The sequence below is a fragment of the Bos taurus genome, chromosome 19 (assembly GCF_002263795.3).
Source record: "Bos taurus isolate L1 Dominette 01449 registration number 42190680 breed Hereford chromosome 19, ARS-UCD2.0, whole genome shotgun sequence".
NCBI lineage: Eukaryota > Metazoa > Chordata > Mammalia > Artiodactyla > Bovidae > Bos > Bos taurus.
This window is the reverse complement of record NC_037346.1, coordinates 14,212,894-14,239,482: the sequence shown is the minus strand read 5'-3', so window position 1 is coordinate 14,239,482 and position 26,589 is coordinate 14,212,894. Positions and strand designations below refer to the sequence as shown.

Here is a 26,589-nt window from a genome sequence, read left to right as displayed (position 1 = left end):
TGGCCACCTGAGGCAAAGAACTGACTCATTTGAAAAGACCCTGATCCTGGGAAAGATTGAGGGCAGAAGGAGGAGGGGACAACAGAGGATGAGATGGATGAGTTGGCATCACCAACTCGATGGACATGAGTTTGAGTAAACTCTGGGAGTTGGTGATGGAGAGGGAAGCCTGGCGTGCTGCAGTCCATGGGGTCTCAGAGTCAGACACAACTGAGCAACTGAACTGAACTTGACTATATGAACCTTTCTGGGCAGTGATATGTCTGCTTTTTAGTATGCTGTCTAGGTTCATCATAGGCTTCCTTCCAAGGAGCAAGCATCTTTTAATTTCCTGGCTACAGTTACCATACACAGTGATTTGGGAGCCCAGGAAAATAAAACATGTCACTGTTTCCACTTTTCCCCTTCTATTTGCCATGAAGTGATGGGACTAGATGCCATGATTTTAGTTTTCTTTTTAATATTGAATTTCAAGCCAGATTTTTCACTCTCCTATTTCACCCTCGTCAAGAGGCTTTTTAGTGCCTCTTCACTTTCTGCCATTAGAGTGGTATCAACTGCGTATCAGAGGTTGTTGATATTTCTCCCAGCAATCTTGATTCTAACTTGTGATTCATCCAGCACAGCATTTTGCATGCTGTACTCTTCATATAAGTTAAATAAGCAGGGTGACAATATACAGTCTTGATGTACTCCTTTCCCAATTTTGAACCAGTCATTTAGTTGTTCCATGTCTCGTTCTGACTGTTGCTTCTTGAGCCCCATACAAGTTTCTCATGAGACACTTCCATCTCTTTAAAGAATTTTACAGTTTGTTGTGATCCACACAGTCAAAGGATCCAGTGTAGTAAATGAAGCAGAAGTAGATGTTTTTCTGGAATTTCCTTGCTGTCTCCATGATCCAACAAATTTTGACAATTTGATCTCTGGTCCCTCTACACTTGATTTCAAAGGCCCACTTGACTTCACACTGCAGGATGTTTGGTTCTAGGTGAGTGACCACACCATTGAGTTTATCTGGCTCATTAAGACCTTTCTGGTATAGTTGTTCTGAATATTTTTGCCACCTTTACTTAATCTCTTCTGCTTCTGTTAGGTCCTAAACCCACCTTGTACATATGAATGGTCTCAGTTCATGTCCTGCTAAAGCCTAGCTAGAAGGATTTTGAGCATTACCTTGTTAGCATTAAAATGAGAAAAATTGTATGGTAGTTTGAATAGTCTTTGACATTGCCTTTCTTTGGAATTGGAATGAAAACTGAACTTTCCCAGTTGTGGCTACTGCTGAGTTTTCCAAATTTGCTGACTTACTGAGTGCAGCACATTAACAGCATCATCTTTTAGAATTTTAAATAGCTCAGCTGGAATTTCATCACTTCCATTAGCTCTGTTTGTAGCAGTACTTCCAAAGGCCCACTTGACTTCACACTGCAGGATGTCTGCTTCTAGGTGAGTGACCACACCATTGAGTTTATCTGGGTCATTAAGACCTTTCTTGTACAGTTGTTCTGAATATTTTTGCCACCTCTTCTTAATCTCTTCTGCTTCTGTTAGGTCCTTATCTTTTCTGTCCTTTATTGTGCCCATCCTTATATGAAATGTTCCCTTGATATCTCCAATTTCTTGAAGAGATCTCTGGTCTTTCCCATTCTATTTTTTTCCTCTATTTGTTTGCATTATTCACTTAGAAAGGCTTTCTTATCTCTCCTTGCTGTTCTCTGGATCTTCACATTCAGTTGGGTATATCTTTCCCTTTTTTTCCTTGCCTTTCACTTCTCTTTCCTCAATTATTTGTAAAGCCTACTCAGACAAACACTTCACCTTCTTGTACATCTTTTCTTTGAGATGGTTTTGGTCACTGCCTCCTGTACAATGTTATGAACCTCAGGCCACAGTTCTTCAGACATTCTGTCTATCAGATCTAATCTTTTGAATCTATTCATCACCTCCACTGCATATCATAAGGGATTTAATTTAGATCACACCTGAACGGCCTAGTGGTTTTCCCTACTTTCTTCAAGTTAAGCCTGAATTTTGCAATAAGGAAATGATGATCTGAGCCACAGTTAGCTCCAGGTCTTGTATTTATTCATTGTGTGGAGTTTCTCCGTCTTTGACTACAAAGAAGATAGTCGATCTGATTTTCATGTTGACCAGATATCTGGTGAGGTGCATACGTAGAGTCATCTCTTGTGTTGTTGGAAAATTGTGTTTGGTATGATCATCATGGTCTCTTGACAAAACTGTTGGCCTTTGCCCTGCTTCATTTTGTACTCCAAGGCAAAACTTGCCTGTTATCCCAGGTATCTCTTGACTTCCTACTTTTGCATTCCAATCTCCTGAGATGAAAAGGACATTTTGTGTGTGTGTGTGTGTTAGTTCTAGAAGGTGTTGTAGGTCTTCATAGAACTGGTCAATGTCAGCTTCTTTGGCATCAGTAGTTGAGGCATTGACTTAGATTACTCTGATGTTGAATGGTTTGCCTGGAAACAAACCGATATCATTCTGTTGTTTTTGAAACTGCACCCAAGTACTGCATTTTGGCCTCTTTTGTTGACTAAGGGATTGACTAGCAGGAGTAAAGAGAATTCTAAAGAGTGTGAGGGTGGCAGATATAAGAAACAGCCACTAAATCTAGGATTAAGATAGAGTGCCCAAGGCATCCTTACCCCCAGAGATGAGATGTGGACCTTCTTGGAGAAGTCAAGACCAGATTCATGGGATCATGGTCAGTTTGGTGCTGCACCCACAGAACCCGCAGAAATCCACCCTATAGGGATGGGGAAATTGTTCACCAAAAGGTATCTTAACAGAGGCACTTTGCTACTAAGAGTCCTATGTCTCTTAAAGAAATTGATTTAGTAGTTTAAATTTTTTTCCTGTAAAGGAGGAGTCAAGGTCAACTTCTGAGTATGAAGGACTGGAAGAGACTGAGGTTTGAGAACCATGGACAAGATTTTCAATAATCCTGATAAAGAATGGGTTTCCCTTGTGGCTCAGCTGGTAAGGAATCCACCTGCAATGCAGGAGACCTGGGTTCAATCCCTGGGTTGGGAAGATCCCCTGGAGAAGGGAAAGGCTACCCTCTCTAGTATTCTGATCTGGAGAATTCCATGGACTATATAGTCCATGGGGTCACAAAGAGTCGGACACGACTGAGTGACTTTCACTTCACTTCACTTTATGAAGAGTGGGAGCTTGTGTTGAAATTGTACTAAAATTGCAGGGCATCGCTGAAGCTGTTGATCATGAGTTTATGGTGGAACCCATCCCTGCTGGGTGGTACTTTGGTGCAGGGAAGCATAAAGTCCACAGGTGTCTCCAACAGTGCAGGTTTTGCCAGTAGATGCTGTTGACAGAGATCAGAGTGAGGGTACTTCAAGGTATTGAAGGGGTTAGAAAGAGAAATCGAAAGTGGAGAGGAGTTTGCACTGCTTTACAACCATGTGATTTACTAGAATGAGCATCTGGGTTTTCATCTCCCCAGTGTCCCATCTTCCCAGATAAAGAAAGCAAAAGCTGAGGCATTCTGACCCTATCATGGTACTTTCTGTGCAGGACAGCTGGGGCAAGAGGGGAGAGCCAAAACTTGTTTATGCGTGAGACTTGGCTCAGCTATTTTTTCAACTGATTGCACAAGAAGGATTCCAATTTTATTTCTTCAGAATTTGTGAAGGTGAGAAGAGAGAGTAAATGCCTTTCAGTGGCACCCAGATGAAGAAAGAGGGCTTGGCAACCAGGGACAAGTTTGCTCATCTCTCTCCCAGCATCACTAAGAGCACTAATTGGTGGATTCTTAAGTCCTGTAGGGTAAACACAGTATCAAAGAGTTTAGGGGAAGTCAGGGGTATGGGAGACAGATTGGATAGATATGTTTCTCTATGTTGCAATATGATATGTTTAATAAGCCCTCCTAACAGCACTTCCTGACACTAGTCCTGCAACTCTCCAATCTAGTCTTCCTATTTTAGGGAGTTTTTCTTTCTTCCATCTTTCATTGTTAATTGTACAAGTAATATGTCAAGGTATCCTCCTTACCTTAGTCTTATTTCAGTTGACACTAAAGACCTCTTGAGTACCCAAATCCCCCAACTCATTCTGTTATTCCTAAGAGGAGGTGAGTGCCTGTACTACTTGAGAGGTTATTGTTCCAGAATTTTCTGCACTCTCATGCATCTATCAATCCACATCCACATACATCTACAAGCATACAGATGCACAAATATTTAGCACCACCTTTAGGGAAGAAGGAGAAAGATGGGTCCCTTAACAGTATCATTTGATGCAATACAATATTTAGACCCAGGTGCCGATGCAGAGACAGAGGGGGTTATAGGAAAGGAGTCATGAAATATGAACCCAATAATATCTGAGTCTGAACCCCATTTAGTAGCTCTGTAACCTCAAGCAAGCTTGAGGTTTAACCTTGTGGTACCTCAGTTGTGATGCTTAAAGAGGAAAGCACCTTGCACACAGAGGTTGTTGAGTTACCTCTTCTATCTATGAGCTTCCGTCGTGGCTCATATGCTAAAGAATCTGCCTGCAGTGCATGAGACTCTGGTTCCATCCCTGCATTGGGAAGATCTCTTGGAGGAGAAAATGGCTACCGACTACAGTATTCTCGCATGGAGAATCCCATGGACAGAGGGGCCTGGTGGGCTACAGTCCATGGGGCAGCAAAGAGTCAGACACAACTGAAGCCACTTGGCATGGCGTGGCTTCTATATATCTGTCTATCTGTCTATGTATATTCATCTATCTTTTATCACTGTCTTCTTCACCCGCCCTCACATCTCTTGCTTTCTCATCTGATAGATTTTTTTTTTTTTAATTACACTAAGAACCATGTCTCAAAGAACTTGCTTGGAAAACAAACATTGCCCAACACCACACAGAGTTTGTGAGGTTTTTGTTTTTTTTTTTTTTTTTGGTTCTTTTTTTCCCAGCAAAGTCAGCTGCTTGGCAGAGGTCCAAGTTTCAAGTTTCCTAAATGCTGATGGTGGCCTTGAATGCAGGCCAGGCTCTCTGTCCAGCAGTGTATAAATCTCAGCTGCCTGAGCCTTACACATGTGCCTCGTCTGCACATGATGTCCTCAACTAGCAACATGAAATTGGGCGGTCTCTTCCTCCTGGCCAGTCTCCTCACCCTCAACACAAGACTCCAGGCAATTGGTAAGTCTCGTCCCACCTCTCAGAACAAGAGAGTCAGAAAGTGGAAAATCTAGGACTGTCCGGTGCAATCTAAAGAGGGGATGGAGTGGGGATGGGTAAACTTGGAGAACAGTCCACATGAGGAGACGCTGGGGCACACCTTAATTTTCCCCACAAATCCCCATGCCAGCATCCCTCTGTGTCCGCCAACCTCCTCTCTCCCTTTCTCCAAAGGCCAGCCTCTCCATTTGCACTGCCCTCACCTCCTCCTCTGACTCTGCTCCATCAGCTTCTGTGTCTGTTCCCAGCATCTCCACCCTCTTCTCTCCATTTGCTTCTACCTACAAGCAAATACATTTCTGCATTGTTGAGAAACTTGCTTCTGAACCCACTTCTGTTTTCTGTCTTTCTTGACAGTTACCAATCACACCTGAGCCCTTCTAATATCGCTTCAACCACCACCACCACTACAATCACCAACAACAACCCCCCTCCATCAATTATCCCCCAACTTCACTCTCCCAAAGCATCAATATCTTCCTGGTTGACAATCTAATAATTTTCTTCAATAGTCAACCTCCTTGGTATTTCTGCAGAATCTGACATTGTTCACGATTTTTCAATCTGAAACCCTCTTCCACGGCTTCTCTTTGCTCTTCCTTTTCTGTGCTTTTGGCTTTCTTTTCCTACACTTCCACAGCCAAAGATGATTTCTCTGGCTGTCTTGCTCCCCCCGTATCATCAGTGACCAGACTTTGTCAAATCTTCTTTCACAGTTTCTTTTATGGCCTTTGCGATCTGATCGCCACCACCCTAGTTACATACCTGGACCCTTGCAATACTCTTGAAACTCTTTCTCCTCTAAAAGGCATGTTGTGTGTTGAATTCCAGCCAACTCTATGCTTGAGTGTGAGATTGTTCTTCCCAAAGTGCAGCTCTAATCAGGCAACTGATTTCCTCAAAATGTAAATATGTTCTTTTATGTGACAACCTCCCCGACCCCAGACTGTGGAAATCTCCTTAATCCTTGAAAGCCCCAGTATACTATTTCCATCATAAACATAATGGACACACTCAGTTCTTCTAGACTAGTGCAGTAGTTCTCAAACTTTAATATGACAGGACTTACCCAAGGATCCTGTTAAACTGCAGACTGTGATTCAGGTCTGGGATGGGGTCCAAAATTCTGCATTCTTAACAAGCTTCTAAGTGATGCTGATGACGCTGGCCTACAGACCACATTTTGGGTAGGAAGAGGCTCTGCCAATACTTTAGAATCACCCCAGAAGTGTATTAAAAAGACCAGTGCCAAGACCCTCGGCTGGACCAATTAAATCAGGCTCTCTGAGGTCTCAAGCTCTGTGTTTGCTTGTGTGTGTTTACTGAGGTAAAATTTACCATTTTAAGGTGTACCACTCAGTGGTTTTTAATATATTCACAACTTTGTGCAGCCATCACCACCATCTAATTGCAGACCATTCATCACCCCCTAAAGAAAGCCCATATCCATTGCCAAACTCCCTGTTCTTTCCTCCCTACCCCCACCCCCTTCTAATCCACTTTCCATTTTTGAAGCATTTTTCTATTCTAGATATTTCATATCTAGAAATATGATATGATATAATCTAGAAATATTATATGATATTTCATATCATATACTTTCTAAAAGAAATTATATAACAATGTGGGCTTTTGTGTCTGGCTTCTTCAACATTTTCAAAGTTTATCTAAATTGTAGCATCTATCAGTACTCCATTCCTTTTTATGGCTGGATCATATAGCTCTGCCAGGTATGATTTATACATTCATCAATTGATGGACATTTGTGTTATTTCTACTTGGTGGCTAATAAGCAAGTTATGCTGCCATGAGCATTTGTGTATAAATTTTTGTGTGAACATGCTTTCAGTTCCCTCGGGTGGATTTGCAAGGAGTAGAATTGCTGAGTCATGTGGCAAGTCTGTGATTAATTTCTTGAGGAACTGCCAAGCTCTGTTTTCCACAGAGCCTGCACCAGTTTACCCGACATCAATCTGTGAGAGTTCTCATCCCTCCCACATCCTTTCCAACACTTGTTGACACCTGACTGTTAATTATAGCCATCATTGTGATTGTGGGATATCTTACTGTGATACCTCACTGTGGTCTCAATTTGCATTTCGCTAGTGATTAATGATATTGGGTGCTTTTTCATATGCTTAATGTTCATTTGTATGTAATCTGTTCAAGAAATGTCTATTCAAGCCCTCCCTTTGCAAGATGGGAGGGTTTTTCCTTTTCTTGCTGAGTTGTAGGAATTCATTATATATTCTGGATTGCTGTCATTGTTTAGTTGCTAAGATGTGTCCGACCCTTTTGAAACCGCATGGACTATAGCCCACCAGGCTCCACTGTTCATGGAATTTCCCAGGCAAGAGTACTAGGGTGGATTGCCATTTCCTTCTCCAGGGGATCTACCTAACCCAGGGAACCAACCCATGTCTCCTGCACTGTAGTCAGATTGCTCACCACTGAGACCCCTCAGAAGCATGTTTTAGATATTTGACCCTTATCAGACATACGATTTGTAAATATTTTCTCCCACTCTGTTGATTTTCTTTCTGTTTTCTTGACAATGTTCTTTAATGCACAAGAGATTTTAATTTTTTGAGGGCCAACTTATATGCCTCTTTTTTTGCTTTTGTTTTGGGTGTCATATTTAAGAAACCATTGCCCAATCCAAGGTCACAAAGATTTTTACCTATGTTTCCTCCTATGAGTTTTATAGTTTTAACTCTTACATTTAGGTCTTTGATCCATTTTGAGTGAATTTGTGTATATGTGTGTGTATATTGTATGGGTGTGTGTTACTCAGTTGTGTCTGACTGTTTGCAACCCCATGAACTATAGTCCAACAGGCTCCTCTGTCCATGGAATTCTCCAGGCAAGAATACTGGAATGGGTAGCCACTCCCTTCTCCAGGGGATCTTCCTGACCCAGGAATTGAGTCCAGGTCTCTCAAATTGCAGGTAGATTCTTTACTGTCTGAGCCACCAGGGAAGCCCATACTATATATACGTATGTATACATATGATTTGAGGCAGTAATCCCAATTTGTTCTTTTGCGTGTGGACGTCCATTTTCTCAGCACCATTTATTGAAAAGACCATTCTTTCCCCATTGGATGGTCTTTGTCAATGTGTGTGACTGTATTTGTGAGTTCAAATCCCAGCTAATTCTCTAGCGCAGTAATCACTAAACCACTCCTATCTAGTCTTTGCGGTCCCTTTCTCTTGTCACTTACTATTAAACATGCATAGTGCTATGAACTGTTGTTATTTCAAAGCAAACTTGATTTCCCATCCCAGTTTTAATCTGCCTTCCTGAAACATCTAGTCCTGTTCCTTACACAGAGTTGATATTTTTCTTAGAATAAGCTAATGAATTAGAAACAAGGGAATGAATGAATAAGTAAATGAACCATGAGCAAATGAATGAACGGTTGGATATTGACGAAGAGTTGTGGTCCCCAACCTTCCTCCACAAATTGGCAAAAGCTGATGAAATCCTAAAATGTCAGACATACTGGCTCTGGAAGAATCTCTAGTCCATCTCAGCATCAGCTGGAGCCCTCATTAAAATGTACATATATAGGCTCACCCCTGGAGAAGCTGAGTAATTAGGCCTGAACAGGCCCTACTATCTGTAGTTCATTGTAAAGATGATTGTTATCATCAGCCACATTTGGGAGTCACTCATCTAGTCTAGCCTCTCTTCACTTGCTCAAACTACAACACCAGACAACCTCCATTTACAGAGTATAAAAGTGAGATTGGAAGAGATTCATAATGTGGATGGCAGAGGCAGGTCAACCCTGTGGTAGGAACCACAGTGAGAATTCTCTCGGTGGTGGTGATATGATTCATGATGGAGGTGTTATTCTTTTGCCGAAGTCTTTGATCAGCTTCCAGGGCTGCCTCCGTCTTTAAACTCTGTCTCTAGGAGTATCAAAGAGCCACACTGAGACTTTTTCAGGGATCTGAATCCAATAAATTCTCATCTGAAATAATTTCTTGACCTTTAGGGGCTTTACTCTGTATTCAAGGTTAATTTCACTGACTTGTATAGCAAAAGGGACATATGCTTTAAAAGGAATGTCCCTGAATTTAAATCCAAATATTCCTGCAAATTCTTCACATATTATTCGATGAAAGGGTCAGATGAGGTTCTCTATGGGTTCATGTTAAAACAATGAAGACCTAGATCAAAGTGTATCCTGATGTTATTAGGTCATGGTCATTTACAACATAAATATCCATGGTATTTAAGTGTCTCAACCCAGTCTTTTCTGACCGTGAAGGTGTCTGTGTGGAGCAGTGCCGAGAAGACCAGGACTGCGTGGCAGGAGAGAAGTGCATCAGCAATGGCTGTGGCCATGTGTGCTCACCAGCCCCGCAAGCAAGTAAGGCTGAGCGCCCTGTCCGAATTCCTGGGCTTAAAAGGACTATGTACTTGGTCCTTCCCAACCTTTCAACAAATGTTCAATAGTAATTTATCTTGAGTATGGTTTTGAATGTTTTCAACATAAAACATTCAAAGGATGGGGTGTTCTTTGAACTCCTTCCTCACAGCACTGTGCATTTAGTCCTCAATTTTTTCCAGCACAGTCACTTTACCACTCCCCAAATATGTATCTGTGGTTGGAAAGTAAGACTACAACCAAAGCTATAGAAACAAATAAATGGTACCCACACTCCCTTTGCCCAGAGAAACATCACTGTTGATCATTCCACACTTACTCTGTCCATGTGTATGGACATGTTGGTGATTGCACATTTTTAACTCATTAAGATATTTAGCGTTCCTTCAGCGCATTTCAGTTTTAACTTTTTATTATGGAAAATCTATGTACAAAGCAGACAGATTGGAATGATACACCATAAACCCGTCACCCAACCATTATCAACCTATGGTCATTCTTCTTCCATGTCTAATCCCACCCACTTCCCCCATCCCTGTTATTTTCAGATTCCAGGCATTATTTTATCACATTCTACATGTATTCTACATGTAGCTCTAAAAGAGATGTATAAGGTTTATCTTATCTGTTTGGTTGTTATTTTATTTACTATTGTAGATGTATTTGTTAGACACATAGTCTTTCATTAAATAACCTATTTTATTTCTGCAACCTGTCTATCCCTTTCCCTCTCTCTTATTATATGTTTTGCATTTAGAAAGCTTTATGTTTTTTGCTCTAATAGTTACCTTATATTAAGACCTTAGACTACTAGCCATGGTGCCCACCCTTTTTTATTATTGCCTATAGATTTCTTACTATAGTAAAAAATTCTTACTGAGCAATAGTCATAATAAAATTAGTTCATTTCCTTCTTTCCTTCCTCCCCACTTCCCTATCCCCAGCAGTTAAGTTTAAGCAATATCCTTGCATTTGCACTGGATCTTGTTAAGCTTGTTAAGCTTACTCTGCTTTTCATATGTTCTTTCCTTTGTCCTTCCTGATATTTAATAGGTACATTGTCGCAGCAAATAGATAGTTCATAGACTCTCTTCATGAACATTATTGAGTCTTAATTCTTCTGTAAGTATGTATTTAATGACCTTACTAGTCCCAATTTTTCTCCAGTACTTTGGTTGGCTGACAGTCAACCTCTAGTGGGTTCCTTAGGAAGCTCTCGTAGGAATGATGTCCCCAGTCTTCTCCATCACTCACCTCATCACTTTCCTCGGATTTCTGCACAGATGCAGACACCTCATTGGTCTGGTGGAAGATGGTTTTTGTCTCCTTCCACCCACTCACATTTTGGAGGTTGAGGGGATATCTTGTTCTACAGATCTGTTGTCTATGTGTTTTGAATTGTGCTATTTTGATTGCTCTGTTTTTAAGGGGAGATTGTAGAAGGTCAAAAATTATGCCAACCTGCACAATAAAAACCACCTTCTCAGAATCTGACATTATTTTTGACTCACAACTTCCAAATATCTCCTTTATGAAGTGTATACTCAATTCTTTCCCCCATTTTTCTCTTAGGATATGAATTCTTACTATTGACTTGTAAGCAATTCCAGATCCAAATTGTTTGTTGTATACATGTATTATAAACATTTTCTCTCAATGAGGCTTGTCTTTTCTCTGTCTTAATGTTGTCATTCAATTAAGAAAAGTTCATAATTTAAATGAGATTCCATCTACCTACCTATTTTCACGCTCAGTAATATTTCTGTAAAATTTAAGAAATATTTGCCTATCCCCAGGTCCTGAAGCTATCTTTTATAGCATTTTCTAGAAGCTTTATTGCTTTACCTTTCCCATAGATCTATAACTCACTTAAACAGATTTGTTGTGTGGTGTGAGGTAGGAGACAAGGTTTCTTTTTTTTTCATACAGAGAGCCCAGTTCATTCAACCACATTTCAGTCCTGCAAGTTTGCTAAACTTATCTTGATTCTTATCTTGATAATTGTTGGTTGGGGTGAACTTTCATATAAAATTTCAGAGTCAGCTTGTCTATTTTTGTGACAAATCCTTCTACAATTTTGACTGAGACTGTATTAAATTTCAATTTGGGAAAGAAACTGATATCTCTAAAACACCCTGTCTTTTCATCCAAGAACATGGCATCTCTCTGCATTTATAAGATAGTTAATTTTTTTTTCTTGTCGTATCATGTACCTTTCTGCACATAATTGGATAGATGTATTTCTAGGGCATTGATGGGTTTTGAATGATATTGTAAAGGCATTTTAAGTATTTATTTTGAGATTATAAGAGAAGAGCTTTTCACTGCATATTTCCGCTCATCAGCCATCTGCAGCCTCGAGTGCAGTGAAGACAGGGATTGCGGGAGAGGAAAACAGTGTGTCCAGGATGGCTGTCAGCGAGTCTGCTCCCCGCTGATGAGTGTAGGTGAGTCCTGACTCTCTGCACCCTGCTCTGTCCTGGAAGAGTTAAGTGCAGGGCGTGATCTGATCTGGCACAATTGTGTGCTCATCCAGAGAAACACACCGGAATGCCTGAGGTGTTTATGGTAATCACTGTGTCTGGAGTCTCTTGTCTAGTCCAGCCTCTCTTCACTTGGCCAGGCCATACATCAGTCACCCAGTTACAGGTGATAAAAGTGAGCTGGAAAGAGATGAATCGTGAGGGGGGCAGAAGCAGGTCAACCCTGCAGCAGGACCCACAGTGAGAATTCTCTTGGTGGTGGCGATGTGATTGTTGGTTGAGACGTTGTTCTTTTGCCAAAGGTTTTAATGCAGCTTCCAAGGCTGCCTCCATCTTTAAATTCTGTCTCTATGAGTATCAGAAAGTCACACTGAGACCTTCTTTAGGGATTAGAATCCAGTAAATCCTCTACTTGCATCAGAAATAATTTCTGGACCTTTAGGGGCTCAACTCTATATTCAAGGTTAATTTCACTGAATTGTATAGAAAAAGGCACATGTGCTTTAAAGGCAAAGAACTGGAATTGCCTTGAAGTTAATTGGGACTTCAAGTCCCAACTCTGCCATGGACCAGCCAATCTCTCAATGGCCTCATCTATAAGATACCAAAAATAAAACCTACTGGTTAAAGATCATTGGGGTTGCCATTAACCCGCTTTCCTTGCATCTTTCTTTCCTACAAAGACTTCAGTCCTAAGGAATTACTCCAAATACCCCTGCAAATACCTCAGCTATTACTTGCTGGAAGGGTCAGATGAGGTTCTATGTGTGATCACATTTAAGCAGCGAAGTCCTAGATCAAAGTATACGCAGCTATTGTTATGTCATGGTCATTTATAAGCATTTCTTTAGTTTAAGTGTCTCAACCCAGTCTTTTCTGACCATGAAGGTATCTGTGTGGAGCAGTGCCGAGAAGACCAGGACTGTGCGGCAGGAGAGAAATGCATCAGCAACGGCTGTGGCCACGTGTGCTCACCAGTCCCGCAAGCAAGTAAGGCTGAGCGCCCTGCCCGAATTCCCAGGCTTAAAAGAACTACGTACTTGGTCCTTCCCAACCTTTCAACAAATGTTCAATAGTAATTTATCTTGAGCATGGTTTTGAATGTTTTCAACATAAAACATTCAAAGGATGGGGTGTTCTTTGAACTCCTTCCTCATGGTACCGTGCATTTAGTCCTTCTCAATTTTTTCCAGCACAGTCACTTTACCACTCCCCAAATATATATCTATGGTTGGAAAGTAAGACTCTACAACCAAAGCTATAGAAACAAATAATGGTACCCACACTCCCTTTGCCCAGAGAAACACCATTGTTGGTCATTCCACACTTACTCTGTCCGTGTGTATGGACATGTGGGTGATTGCATATTTTTAACTCATAAAGATATTTAGCCTTCCCTCAGCGCATTTCAGTTTCAACTTTTTATTATGGGACATCTATGTACAAAGCAGACAGATTGGTAGAACAATACACCATGTACCCATCACCCAATCATTGTCAACATGTGGTCTTTCTTCCTCCATCTCTAACCCCACCCACTTCCCCCATCCCTGGTATTTTCAGATTCCAGGCATTATTTTATAGCATATAAATTCTACATATATCTCTAAAAGAGATGTATAAGGTTTATCTTACCTGTTTGGTTGTTATTTTATTTACTCTTGTAGATGTATTTATCCAACACATAGTTTTTCCTTATATAACCTATTTTATTTCTGCAACCTGTCTATCCCTTTCCCTCTCTCTTATTATATGTTCTGCATTTAGAAAACTTCATGTTTTTTGTTCTAATAGATACCTTATATCAAGACCTTAGAGTACTAACCATGGTCCCCACCTTTTATTTATTATTGCCTATAGATTTCTTACTATGAGTAATAGTCATAATATAATTAGCTCATTTCCTTCTTTCCTTCCTCCCCACTACCCTATCCCCAGCCGTTAAGTTTAAGCAATATCCTTGCATTTGCACTGAATCACGTTAAGGTACTGATCAAGCTTACTCTGCTTTTCGTGTGTTCTTTCCTTTGTCCTTCTTGATATTTAATAGGTACATTGTCACAGCATATAGAGGGTTCATAGACTCTCTTCATATTATTGAGTCTTAATTCTTCTGTAAGTATTTAATGACCTTACTAGTCCCAATTTTCATATCTCTCCAGTACTTTGGTTGGCTGACAGTCAACCTCTAGTGGGTTCCTTAGGAAGCTCTCGTAGGAATGATGTCCCCAGTCTTCTCCACCAGTCACCTCATCGCTTTCCTCGGATTTCTGCACAGATGCAGACACCTCATTGGTCTGGCGGAAGATGGTGTCTTGTCTCCTTCCACCCACTCACATTTTGGAGGTTGAGGGGATATCTTGTTCTACAGATCTGTTGTCTATGTGTTTTGAATTATGCTATTTTGATTGCTGTGTTTTTATAGGGAGATTCTAGAAGGTTCAAAAACTATGCTAACCTGCACAATAAAAACCACCTTCTCAGAATCTGACATTATTTTTGTCTCACAACTTCCAATTATCTCCTTTATGAAGTGTCTGCTGAATCCTTTCCTCCATTTTTCTCTTAGTTTATGAATTGTTATTACTGACTTGTAGGGAACTCCGGATCCAAATTGTTTGTTGTATATGTGTATTATAAACATTTTCTCTCAATGAGGCTTGTCTTTTCTCTATCTTAATGTTGTCATTCAATGAAGATTGAATAAGATTTCATTTAAATGAGATTCCATCTACCTATCTATTTTCATGGTCAATAATATTTCTGTAAAATTTAAGAAATATTTACCTATCCCAAGGTCTTGAAGCTATCTTTTATAGCATTTTCTAGAAGCTTTATTGCTTTACCTTTCCCTTGGAGAAGGCAATGGCACCCCACTCCAGTGCTCTTGCCTGGAAAATCCCATGGACGGAGGAGCCTGGTGGGCTGCAGTCCATGGGGTCGCTAAGAGTCGGACACAACTGAGCGACTTCACTTTCACTTTTCACTTTCATGCATTGGAGAAGGAAATGGCAACCCACTCCAGTGTTCTTGCCTGGAGAATCCCAGGGACGGAGGAGCCTGGTGGGCTACCGTCTATGGGGTCACACAGAGTTGGACACGACTGAAGTGACTTAGCAGTAGGAGTAGATCTATAACTTACTTGAACAGATTTGTTGTGTGGTGTGAGGTAGGAGACAAGATTTCTATTTTTTCATACAGAGAGCCCAGTTCATCCAACCACATTTCAGTCCTGCAAGTTTGCTAAACTTATCTCGATTCCTATCTTGATAATTGTTGATTTTGGTGAACTTTCGTATAAAATTTCAGAGTCAGCTTATGCATTTTTGTGACAAATCCTTCTACAATTTTGACTGAGACTGTATTAAATTTCAATTTGGTAAGAAACTGATATCTTTAAAACACTGTATCTTTTTATCCATGAACATGACATCTGTCTGCATTTATGAGAGTTAATTTTTTTTCTTTGTCGTATCGTGTAGTTTTCTGCACATAACTGAATAGATGTAGTTCTAGGGAATTGATGGGGTTTGAATGATATTGTAAAGGCATTTGAAGTATTTATTTTGAGATTGTAAGAGAAGAGCTTTTCACTGCATATTTCCGCTCATCAGCCATCTGCAGCCTCGAGTGCAGTGAAGACAGGGATTGCGGGAGAGGAAAACAGTGCGTCCAGGATGGCTGTCAGCGAGTCTGCTCCCCGCTGATGAGTGTAGGTGAGTCCTGACTCTCTGCACCCTGCTCTGTCCTGGAAGAGTTAAGTGCAGGGCGTGATCTGATCTGGCACAATTGTGTGCTCATCCAGAGAAGCACACCGGAATGCCTGAGGTGTTTATGGTAATCACTGTGTCTGGAGTCTCTTGTCTAGTCCAGCCTCTCTTCACTTGGCCAGGCCATACATCAGTCACCCAGTTACAGGTGATAAAAGTGAAGAGATGAATTGTGAGGTGGGCAGAAGCAGGTCAACCCTGCAGCAGGACCCACAGTGAGAATTCTCTTGGTGGTGGTGATGTGATTGTTGGTTGAGACATTGTTCTTTTGCCAAAGGTTTTGATGCGGCTTCCAGGGCTGCCTCCATCTTTAAATTCTGTCTCTATGACTATCAAAAAGTCACATTGAGACCTTCTTTAGGGATTAGAATCCAGTAAATCCTCTACTTGCATCAGAAATAATTTCTGGACCTTTAGGGCCTCAACTCTATATTCAAGGTTAATTTCACTGAATTGTATAGAAAAAGGGACATGTGCTTTAGAGGCAAAGAACCCAGAATTTAAGTCCCAACTCTGCCATGACAATCTCCAGACAATCTGCCATGACCACACAATCTCTCAAAGGCCTCATCTATAAAATACTAAAAATAAAACCTACTGGTTAAAGATCATTGGGGTTACTGTTAACCTGCTTTCCTTGCATCTTTCTTTCCTACAAAGACTTCAGTCCTAAGGAATTACTCCAAATACCCCTGGCAAACCTCAGCTATTATTTGCTGTTAGGGTCAGATGAGGTTCTATGTTAGATCATACTTAAACAGCGAAGTCGTAGATCCAAGTGTATGCTGCTGTTGTTATGCCATGGTCATTTATAAATATTTATAATTTAAGTGTCTCAGCCCAGTCTTTTCTGACCGTGAAGGTGTCTGTGTGGAGCAGTGCCGAGAAGACCAGGACTGCGCGGCAGGAGAGAAGTGCGTCAGCAATGGCTGTGGCCACGTGTGCTCACCAGTCCCGCAAGCAAGTAAGGCTGAGCACCCTGCCCAAATTCCTGGGCTTAAAAGGACTATGCACTTGGTCCTGCCCAACCTTTCAACAAATGTTCTATAGTAATTTATCTTGAGCATGGTTTTGAATGTTTTCAACATAAAACATTCAAAGGATGGGGTGTTCTTTGAACTCCTTCCTCATGGTACCGTGCATTTAGTCCTTCTCAATTTTTTCCAGCACAGTCACTTTACCACTCCCCAAATCCATATCTATGGTTGGAAAGTAAGACTCTACAACCAAAGCTATAGAAACAAATAAATGGTACCCACACTCCCTTTGGCATAATCAGTAAAGCAGAAATAGATGTTTTTCTGGAACTCTCTTGCTTTTTCAATGATCCAGCGGATGTTGGCAATTTGGTCTCTGGTTCCTCTGCCTTTTCTAAAACCACCTGAACAACTGGAAGTTCACGGTTCACGTATTCCTGAAGCCTAGCTTGGAGAATTTTGAGCATTACTTTACTAGCATGTGAGATGAGTGCAATTGTGCGGTGGTTTGAGCATTCTTTGGCATTGCCTTTCTTTGGGATTGGAATGAAAACTGACCTTTTCCAGTCCTGTGGCCACTGCTGAGTTTTCCAAATTTGCTGGCATATTGAGTGCAGCACTTTCACAGCATCATCTTTCAGGATTTGAAAGAGTTCAACTGGAATTCCATCACCTCCACTAGCTTTGTTCGTAGTGATGCTTTCTAAGGCCCACTTGACTTCACATTCCAGGATGTCTGGCTCTAGGTGAGTGATCACACCATCGTGATTATCTGGGTCATGAAGATCTTTTTTGTACAGTTCTGTGTATTCTTGCCACCTCTTCTTAATATCTTCTGCTTCTGTTAGGTCCATACCTTTTCTGTCCTTTATCGAGCCCATCTTTGCATGAAATGTTCCCTTGGTATCTCTAATTTTCTTGAAGAGATCTCTAGTCTTTCCCATTCTGTTGTTTTCCTCTATTTCTTTGCATTGATCGCTGAGGAAGGCTTTCTTATCTTTTCTTGCTATTCTCTGGAACTCTGCATTCAGATGCTTATATCTTTCCTTTTCTCCTTTGCTTTTCGCTTCTCTTCTTTTCACAGCTATTTGTAAGGCCTCCCCAGAGAGCCATTTTGCTTTTTTGCATTTCTTTTCCATGGGGATGGTATTGATCCCTGTCTCCTGTACAATGTCATGAACCTGTGGAAAATCCTGAAAGAGATGGGAATACCAGACCACCTGACCTGCCTCTTGAGAAACCTATATGCAGATGAGGAAGCAACAGTTAGAACTGGACATGGAACAACAGAATGGTTCCAAATAGGAAAAGGAGTACATCAAGGCTGTATATTGTCACCTTGCTTATTTAACTTATGTGCAGAGTATATCATGAGAAATGCTGGGCTAGAAGAAGCACAAGCTGGAATCAAGATTTCCAGGAGAAATATCAATAACCTCAGATACGCAGATGACACCACCCTTATGGCAGAAAGTGAAGAGGAACTAAAAAGCCTCTTGATGAAGGTGAAAGAGGAGAGTGAAAAAGTTGGCTTAAAACTCAACATTCAGAAAATGAAGATTATGGCATCTGGTCCCCTCACTTCATAGGAAATAGATGGGGAAACAGTGGAAATAGTGTCAGACTTTATTTTTTTGGGCTCCAAAATCACTGCAGATGGTGACTGCAGCCATGAAATTAAAAGACGCTTACTCCTTGGAAGAAAAGTTATGACCAACCTAGATAGCATATTCAAAAGCAGAGACATTGCTTTGCCAACAAAGGTCTGTCTAGTCAAGGCTATGGTTTTTCCAGTGGTCACGTATGGATGTGAGAGCGGGACTGTGAAGAAACCTGAGCGCCAAAGAATTGATGCTTTTGAACAGTGGTGTTGGAGAAGACTCTTGAGAGTCCCTTGGACTGCAAGGAGATCCAACCAGTCCATTCTAAAGGAGATCAGCCCTGGGATTTCTTTGGAAGGAATGATGCTAAAGCTGAAACTCCAGTACTTTGGCCACCTCATGTGAAGAGTTGACTCATTGGAAAAGACTCTGATGCTGGGAGGGATTGGGGGCAGGAGAAGGGGACGACAGAGGATGAGATGGCTGGATGGCATCACTGACTCGATGGACGTGAATCTGGGTGAACTCCGGGAGTTGGTGATGGACAGGAAGGCCTGGCGTGCTGCGATTCATGGGGTTGCAAAGAGTCGGACACGACTGAATGACTGAATTGAACTGAACTGAACACTCCTTTTGCCCAGAGAAACACCATTGTTGGTCATTCCACACTTACTCTGTCCGTGTGTATGGACATTTTGGTGATTGCACATTTTTAACTCATTAAGATATTTAGCCTTCCCTCAGCACATTTCAGTTTTAACTTTTTATTATGGGAAATCTATGTACAAAGCAGACAGATTCGTATGATGATACACCATGTACTCGTCACCCAACCATTATCAACCTGTGGTCATTCTTCCTCCATCTCTAATCCCACCCACTTCCCCCATCCCTGTTATTTTCAGATTCCAGGCATTATTTTATCAAATTCTACATGTATTCTACATGTATCTCTAAAAGAGATGTATAAGGTTTATCTTACCTGTTTGGTTGTTATTTTATTTACTGTTGCAGATGTATTTGTTAGACACATAGTCTTTCATTAAATAACCTATTTTATTTCTGCAACCTGTCTATCCCTTTCCCTCTCTCTTATTACATGTTCTGCATCTAAAAAGCTTTATGTTTTTTGCTCTAATAGTTACCTTATATCAAGACCTTAGACTACTAGCCATGGTCCCCACCCTTTTTTATTATTGCCTATAGATTTCTTACTATGAGTAATAGTCATAATATAATTAGCTCATTTCCTTCTTTCCTTCCTCCCCACTTCCCTATCCCCAGCAGTTAAGTTTAAGCAATATCCTTGCATTTGCACTGAATCATGTTAAGGTACTGATCAAGCTTACTCTGCTTTTCGTGTGTTCTTTCCTTTGTCCTTCCTGATATATAATAGGTCTATTGTCACAGCATATAGAGGGTTCATAGACTCTCTTCATGAACATTATTGAGTCTTAATTCTTCTGTAAGTATGTATTTAATGACCTTACTAGTCCCAATATTCACATCTCTCCACTACTTTGGTTGGCTGTCAACCTCTAGTGGGTTCCTTAGGAAGTTCTCATAGAAATGATGTCCCCAGCTTTCTCCACCAGTCACCTCATTGCTTTCCTCGGATTTCTACACAAATGCAGACACCTCATTGGTCTGGTGGAAGATGGTGTTTTGTCTCCTTCCACCCACTCACATTTTGGAGTTGAGGGGATATCTTGTTCTACGGATCTGTTGTCTATGTGTTTTGAATTGTGCTATTTTGATGGCTCTGTTTGCATGGGGAGATTCTAGAAGGTCAAAAACTATGCCAATCTGCACAATTAAAACCAAGTTCCCAGAATCTGACATTATTTTTGTCTCACAACTTCTAATTATTTCCTTTATGAAGTGTCTACTCAATCCTTTATGAATTGTTACTATTGATTTGTAAGGAATTCTGGATCCAAATTGTTTGTTTTATATGTGTATTATAAACATTTGCTCTCAATCAGGCTTTTTTTTCCTCTGTCTTAATGTTGTCATTCAGTGAAGAAAAGTTCATAATTTTAATGAGATTCCATCTACCTATCTATTTTAATGGCCAGTAACATTTCTGTAAAATTTAAGAAATATTTGCCTATCCAAAGGTCCTGAAGCTATCTTTTATAGCATTTTCTAGAAGGTTTATAGCTATACCTTTCTCTTAAATCTATTAACTCACTTGAACAGATTTGTTGTGTGGTGTGAGGTAGGAGACAATGTGTCTTTTTTTCGTACAGAGAGCCCAGTTCATCCAATCACAATTTCAGTCCTGCAAGTTTGCTAAACTGATCTCGATTCTTATCTTGATAATTGTTGATTTTGGTGAACTTTCGTATAAAATTTCAGAGTCAGCTTATGCATTTTTGTGACAAATCTTTCTACAATTTTGACTGAGACTGTATTAAATTTCAATTTGGGAAAGAAATTGATATCTCTAAAACACCCTATCTTTTCATCCAAGAACATGGCATCTCTCTGCATTTTTAAGATAATTAATTTTTTTTCTTGTCATATCATGTACCTTTCTGCACATAATTGGATAGATGTATTTCTAGGGAATTGATGGGTTTTGAATGATATTGTAAAGGCATTTGAAGTATTTATTTTGAGATTATAAGAGAAGAGCTTTTCACTGCATATTTCCCCTCATCAGCCATCTGCAGCCGCGAGTGCAGTGAAGACAGGGATTGCGGGAGAGGAAAACAGTGCGTCCAGGACGGCTGTCGGCGAGTCTGCTCCCCGCTGATGAGTGTAGGTGAGTCCTGACTCTCTGCACCCTGCTCTGTCCTGGAAGAGTTAAGTGCCGGGCGCGATCTGATCTGGCACAATTGTGTGCTCATCCAGAGAAACACACCGGAATGCCTGAGGTGTCTATGGTAATCACTGTGTCTGGAGTCTCTTGTCTAGTCCAGCCTCTCTTCACTTGGCCAGGCCATACATCAGTCACCCAGTTACAGGTGATAAAAGTGAGCTGGAAAGAGATGAATCGTGAGGGGGGCAGAAGCAGGTCAACCCTGTGGCAGGACCCACAGTGAGAATTCTCTTGGTGGTGGCGATGTGATTGTTGGTTGAGACATTGTTCTTTTGCCAAAAATTTTAATGCAGCTTCCAGGGCTGCCTCCATCTTTAAATTCTGTCTCTATGAGTATCAAAAAGTCACACTGAGACCTTCTTTAGGGATTAGAATCCAGTAAATCCTCTACTTGCATCAGAAATAATTTCTGGACCTTTAGGGGCTCAACTCTATATTCAAAGTTAATTTCACTGAATTGTATAGAAAAAGGCACATGTGCTTTAAAGGCAAAGAACCGGACTTGAAGTCAGGTTGAACTTCAACCGGACTTCAAGTCCCAACTCTGCCATGGACCAGACAATCTCTCAATGGCCTCATCTATAAAACACCAAAAATAAAACCTACTGGTTAAAGATCATTGGGGTTACCATTAACCTGCTTTCCTTGCATCTTTCTTTCCTAAGACTTCAGTCCTACGGCATTTCTCCAAATACCCCTGCAAATACCTCAGCTATTATTTGCTGTTAGGGTCAGATGAGGTTCTATGTGAGGTCATATCTAAACAGCAAAGTCCTAGATCTAAGTATACGCAGCTGTTCTTATGCTATGGTCATTTATAAGTATTTATTTAGCTTAAGAGTCTCAACCCAGTCTTTTCTGATCGTCAAGGTGTCTGTGTGGAGCAGTGCCGAGAAGACCGGGACTGCGCAGCAGGAGAGAAGTGCGTCAGCAACGGCTGTGGCCACGTGTGCTCACCAGCCCCGCAAGCAAGTAAGGCTGAGCACCCTGCCCGATGTCCTGGTCCCAGCAGGAATATATGCTTTGTTCTGCCCAACTTTTCAGCAATTGTTCAATAGCAATTAACTCTTGAGTATGGTTTTGAACGCTTTCATCATAAAATATGTTTAAAAAGGAGATCTTTTAGAGTCTTCAATCACGATCTCATTGCATTCCGTAATTCTCAACTTTTTTCAGCCTGGGCACTTCTTTTTAAGAACAACTCTTCTTTTTATCCCTCCCCCCCCAAATATATATATTTATGGTTGCAAAACAAGACTCTACATCTAAAACTATGTAACCATATAAATGACACCAACAATATTATCACCCAGAGAAACATCATTGTTCATCTTTCCACACTTACTCTCTCTGTCTGTGTATGGACATGTTAGTGATTGCACATTTTTTTTACTCATTAAGGTGTTTTGAATGTTCCTAAGCAGATTTCAGTGTCAGTTTTTATTTTGGGAAATTCTTCACACAAAGCAGACACATTGTGGAATGATGGACCGTGTACCCATCACCCAGCTTCAACCATTATCAACATGCAGTCATCCTTCTTTCAAATCTAATCCCACCCGCCTCCCCTCATCCCCTGATATTTTCAAGCAAATTCCAGACATCATTTTATTACATATTATTTCTATATACATCTCTGAAAGAGATACATGAGGTTTATCTTACCTTTTTTGGTTGCTATTTTATTTACTGTTGTGAATGTATTTATCAGGTGTATAGTCATTGATTGTATAGCCTATTTTATTTGTGTCATCTGTCTCTCCTTTTCCCTGTCTCTTACTGCATGCCTTGCATTTAGAAAGCTTCATGGGTTTTGTTCTGATAGTTACCTTATACCAAGACCTTAGAGTACTACGTTTGCTATTGTTCAGTTGCTGAGTTGTGTCCGACTCTTTGCAACCCCATGGACTGCAGCACGCCAGGCTTCCCTGTTCTTCACTATCTCCCTGAGTTTACTCAAACTCATGTCCCTTGAGTCAGTGATGCCATCCAACCATCTCATCCTCTGTCACCCCCTTCTCCTCTTGCCCTCAATCTTTCCCAGACTCAGGGTCTTTTCTAATGAGTTGACTCTTCACATCGGGTACCCAAAGTGTTGGAACTTCAGCTTCAGCATCAGTCCTTCCAATGAATATTCAGGGTTGATTTCCTTTAGTATTGACTGGTTTGATCTCCTTGCAGTCCAAGGGACTCTCAAGAATCTTCTCTTTGGCCCCCCTCTTTTTTTAATTATCATCTATAGGTTTCTTACTATGAGTTACAGACATAATAAAATTAGCTAATTTCCTCCTTTCCTTCCTCTCCACTCCTCTGCCCCCAGCAGCTGATTTTAAGCAACATCCTTTCATTTCCCCTGAATCAAGTTAAGTTACTTACCAAGCTTACTCTGCTTTTCATATGTTCTTTCCTTTGTCCTCCCTGATTTTTAATAGGTGGATTGTCAAAGCATATAGCAATTTCATAGACTCTCCATAGACCACTACTGAATCTTAATTTTTCACGTGAAATACACACTTACTGCAGAAAAGGCAGGAACTACAGAACAAATTGTGCTTCCCAGGTGGTGCTAGTAGTAAAGAACCCCCCCCCCCCCACCAGTGCAGGAGACATGAGAGACATAGGTTCAATCCCTGGATTGGGAAGATACCCTGGAGGCGGCATTCTTGCCTGGAGAATCCCACAGACAGAGGAGCCAGGCAGGCTACAGTCCATAGGGTCGTGAAGAGCAGGACAGGCTGCAGCAACTTAGCATGTCTGCACAGAACAAACTGGTGAAAGGTGTGCCTATACTCCTATTACCCGGAGATAAACAGAGTGACGTGTACATTCATATTCTTCCACATATATATTCAGGGGGTATGGTGCCAAATAATCATGGCATCACCCTCCACAAATATATTTTTTAAATTTCCTTTATCTTTTAACACTCAGTAATATGTGGTGAATAGTTTGCCACAAGTGTGGACATGTGTTATACAACTTTATTTTTTTTAAAGACTTCAAAGCATTTTTATTGTAAATATACCACATTTTGTTTACTAATCCTTAATCATTGGGCTTTTCAACTTCTCTAATACTTTTCTATCAAAGGATCCCCTTGGAACTAAATCTTGACGTGTATAACTTGATTCTTTCCTTAGGAAACATTCCTAGAAGTGATATTGCTAACTCAAAGGGCACGTATGTTGGCTTGTTTTTTTTAATTCAAACATACTTGGCTAATTTGCTTTTCCAAGGATTGTATTGTTTAGGTCAAAAAGTTTCATGGATAAATGAAATGCTGCATATAGTTTTAAGTTTTCACTGTTTGACAATGATAATAATTTCATATGAGTTTATTGTTTTAAACTACATGCAATTTTATTTTTTATGACTTTTTTTTTTAATACATATTTATTGCCTGTGCTGGGTCTTAGTTGCAGCATGTGGGATCTAGTTCCCTGACCAGGAAACGAACCTGGGTCCCTTGCATTGGGAGCATGGAGTCTTAACCACTGAACCATCAAGGAAGTCCCTACATGCAATTGAGATACGGTTCTTAGGGATTATTTCAATGATCCTTTGCAATGAGTTGGCATCCCAAAGAATAGGAAAAAAGGGGAAAACCCATATTTGGCAACCCCTCTGTGTCAGGTCTTTTCAAAGTTCATTCTTTTGTTTAATCTTGAGAACTTTAGGTATGAAAGATGTAGGTATTCATCTCACCTCCATTTTCCAGATGAGGAAACTTAAAAATGAACCAAATATATTTTGTTCCTCGTTCTCGTTTTACCGTGATTTGTGCCCACCCTCTTCTTTAAGTCACCTGGCTCACACTGCAGACAGGGAGACCAAGGGGTGCCTTAACAGCGCCCCCAGCTGTCGTGCTTCAGGAAGGGCGATTCCGGGGCGCCTGGCACAGGAGCTAGGTCTGTAGAGTGAGCTACCGTGGCGCCATCTGCTGGCTGCCACTGACCATTGCATAACCTCCCCAGTCATAACATGGTGCTGGCTAAGGCGGATAAGGTAGAAATGTCTGTAGACCTCATCTTTGCATTTTATCTTCATTACACCTTCAAGAAGCAAATCTTATTACCCGCATTTCAAGTGCTTGGAAACTAGGCCTCAAGGACAGTATGTGCTCCTCCTATATCAGGCAGTTAATAAACGGCAGCGGCGGTCTCTTCATATCCAATGCCATTGTACTTCCCAGCTGATCACCCAAAGTAATAAGGATGGGACATTATCCTCATGGCCTGTATTTTCCTCCACATTCACACTATAAGGAAAAAAACCACCCTGCATCTTTGCATGAAGTGGCCACAAGTGTGTGTCCCTGGCGTGGCAGCTGCTGGCCACACTCTGGCTCATTCTCATGGCCTCACTGCCCGCTTAATCTCCTTCCTGCTCAGATCTTCTTGTCCTGTTCTCTGCAAGGTGAACTGGAGCAGCTGCCTCTGTCCCAGGGCGGGTATTTCCCCAGGTCTGGCTGATTGATGGGACTTCCCCTGGGACTCCCCTCCTGACCCACACAGCCCCATTCTGCGGAGCTAGGACAGGAGGCCCTGGGGCTTCTGATGGGGAAGGCTAGTCCTGGGGCTGACATCATTGTCCCAGCTCACATGAGAACATGGCTGCTAGCTCCAGAGAGCCTTCACAGCAGTAGAGGGTAAGAGGAGGCTTGCAGTCACACAGACGGCATTCAAACCCTGGCCCCTCCTTTTCCCAGCTCTGAGATGGCTGCTAGTTACTCATGCTAAAACAAGGATAATAGTCCTATCTCACAGGGTCATTCTAAGGATTAAGTGAGACTGTGCTAAATATGCAGCCAGGTGCCTGGCACTTAGTGCTCAATAAATGGTAGCCCAGAAACAAGTGAAGGGTGAGTGCCAGATATATGCCTTCCCCGAGGCTCCCTTGGTCAGGAGGGAGCATTCGCACAGACAGACATCTGCTTGGCTTTTGGCTGGGCCACTAAGGATGGATGGAAATCACCACAAGCTCAAATGTCACCTCTGGGAGAATGAGAAAAAGGCCTCTTACGGTGGTCAGAGTCCAGTGGGTGCTCAGTTTGGTGACCAAATACCTTTATCCATGTGGAAAAATTGCCCTTCTCTCTGGGTGGAGGCAGTGCCCAGGTGGAAGGCTTCAGGATGAAGATGGGATGGATTATAGTTCCGCTCATCCTGTCACCAGACATAGTTGTGCAGTGCACAACCTGTAAAACCATACATGGCAGCCCTGGGTGGAGTGGATGAGGGGGAAGTGTGAGTGCCTTGATTCCTCGTAACATCTTTTTAAGCTGTTGTGTCACACTCATTTCCTAGACATAGAAGTTTGAG

General features: G+C 41.3%; 1 protein-coding gene across 3 annotated transcripts in view; it reads left to right on the top strand.

Annotated features, from left to right (window-relative positions):
• The first annotated feature begins 4,994 nt into the window (after positions 1-4,994).
• The window catches only part of LOC515676 (keratin-associated protein 10-6), a 34,025-nt gene continuing 12,430 nt past the window's right edge, over positions 4,995-26,589 (top strand). For 2 of the 3 annotated variants that reach the window (XR_009491647.1, XM_010815784.4), the window contains exons 1-8: positions 5,068-5,172; positions 9,491-9,592; positions 11,956-12,057; positions 12,982-13,083; positions 15,708-15,809; positions 16,726-16,827; positions 21,110-21,211; positions 22,139-22,240. Coding sequence is in view for 2 of the 3 variants with exons in the window: in XM_010815784.4 (XP_010814086.3) it covers positions 5,085-5,172; positions 9,491-9,592; positions 11,956-12,057; positions 12,982-13,083; positions 15,708-15,809; positions 16,726-16,827; positions 21,110-21,211; positions 22,139-22,240 (802 nt within the window). In the remaining variant the exon portion in view is untranslated. Of the gene's footprint in view, positions 5,173-9,490; positions 9,593-11,955; positions 12,058-12,981; positions 13,084-15,707; positions 15,810-16,725; positions 16,828-21,109; positions 21,212-22,138; positions 22,241-26,589 lie in introns of all 3 variants that reach the window. The other variant, XM_002695644.7, reaches the window with a different exon arrangement.